Source organism: Propithecus coquereli, unplaced genomic scaffold (assembly GCF_000956105.1).
Source record: "Propithecus coquereli isolate 6110/MARCELLA unplaced genomic scaffold, Pcoq_1.0 Scaffold86, whole genome shotgun sequence".
NCBI classification, from domain to species: domain Eukaryota; kingdom Metazoa; phylum Chordata; class Mammalia; order Primates; family Indriidae; genus Propithecus; species Propithecus coquereli.
The window spans coordinates 304,120-305,548 of NW_012154840.1; the positions used below are offsets into that span (position 1 = coordinate 304,120).

The following is a 1,429-nucleotide window of genomic DNA, read 5'->3' on the forward strand; positions in this document are numbered from 1 at the left end:
TAACCTAAACATCTGTACCCCTATAATATTCTGAAATAAAAAAAAAAGAGGAGATCCTTCTACACAAAAGGGAAAGAATAATCATTGACAAATGTGAGGAGAATTCCATCTCCACAACAGAGTCCTATGCCATATGGGTCATGAAATAAAACATAGCCTCAAGTTGAGAATTTTGTGATTTATCTTGTGAAAGAACTATGTTTAAGTTGGAGCAAGACAGATAGGCCAATGGTAATGTTGAGAAGAGGTGAGGCAAGGATTTGCAGTATGATAGGGAGTTAAGAGTACAGAGGACATAGACAAAGATGGTATTATATTTAGCTGGCAACTATGGTTAATAGAAAAAAGAAGCATGGGTAGAACTGACTGATCTCAAGTAGTCTATCACTGATGCACAGAGAACTAATAAAGGATTACAGAGTTAACCGGACCTGGTTGTGATATGGGTTTCCTTTTCTGCCCATGTCAGCCCTTATAGTGGGAACTGTCTTTAGGTTATATGAGAGCAGCAAGGAGGACATTTGTATGGATGGGACCTGCTTCGCTGTAAGCAGCCTCTGGTTTTAATTAGGTCTGCGACGCTATCTGTGAAATCAATTTAAAAAGCCAAAATGATAGACAATTTAATACAAAGGTACATAAAAAGGAAGAAAAGCAAATTCACATCTAATGATCTTTTGTTGTTGTTCAGAGATGGTTTATCTATTGTAGTAAAATATCTATTACGTGATGTTTTCCATTTTAACCATGTTTAAGTGCACAGTTCAGTGGCATTAATTAACTTCACAACATTGTACAACCATCACCACTATCTGTTTTCATAATTTTTTCATCACCCCAAACAGAAAGTCATAACTATTAGCAATAACTCCTCACCACCATCACCACCCCCCCTGGTGACCACAAATGTTCTTTCTGTCTCTATTAATTTTCCTATTCTAGATATTTCACCTTAATTTCCTCAGTAAGATATCGGTCATTTGTTAAGAGTACTGTGTTAGAAGCTTGAGAGAACTGGCCACTGATGGTATGCTGAGACAACAAATAAACTATAGGATGGCAAACAGCCTACAATGGCCAGAATAGTCATGAAAATGAGTTCAGTGATTCAGATTTCATTCAGTAGATATTTCTGGGAACTACCAAATTAGAGATAAAATGCTCTATCTAAAGGGTACAGTGACTTCTCAACTCTTCCAACTGTTGCTATCAAGAAATTAAAAATCTAGTGCTGCCAGATGTTTTATTTTTGAGAGAACTGAAACATTTGGACTGTCGAGTAAAATCTCCAAAATTTAAAAAGTCTGTAGGTCAAATCTGGCCCTCATGTCATCAGTTTATGGACTTCATTATAAACACAAGTCTTAGTTTATAACAGAAAAATCCTATCATATGCTAAATGGCATGCATTTTTAATAGAACAAAGATG

General features: G+C 36.0%; 1 protein-coding gene across 1 annotated transcript in view; it reads right to left on the reverse strand.

Annotated features, from left to right (window-relative positions):
- Positions 1-567: 567 nt before the first annotated feature.
- The window catches only part of LOC105826142 (sodium/hydrogen exchanger 2-like), a 198,613-nt gene continuing 197,751 nt past the window's right edge, over positions 568-1,429 (reverse strand). Inside the window, exon 7 of the mRNA XM_012664069.1 lies at positions 568-585. Coding sequence (XP_012519523.1) covers positions 568-585 — 18 coding nt within the window. The remainder of the gene's footprint in view (positions 586-1,429) is intronic.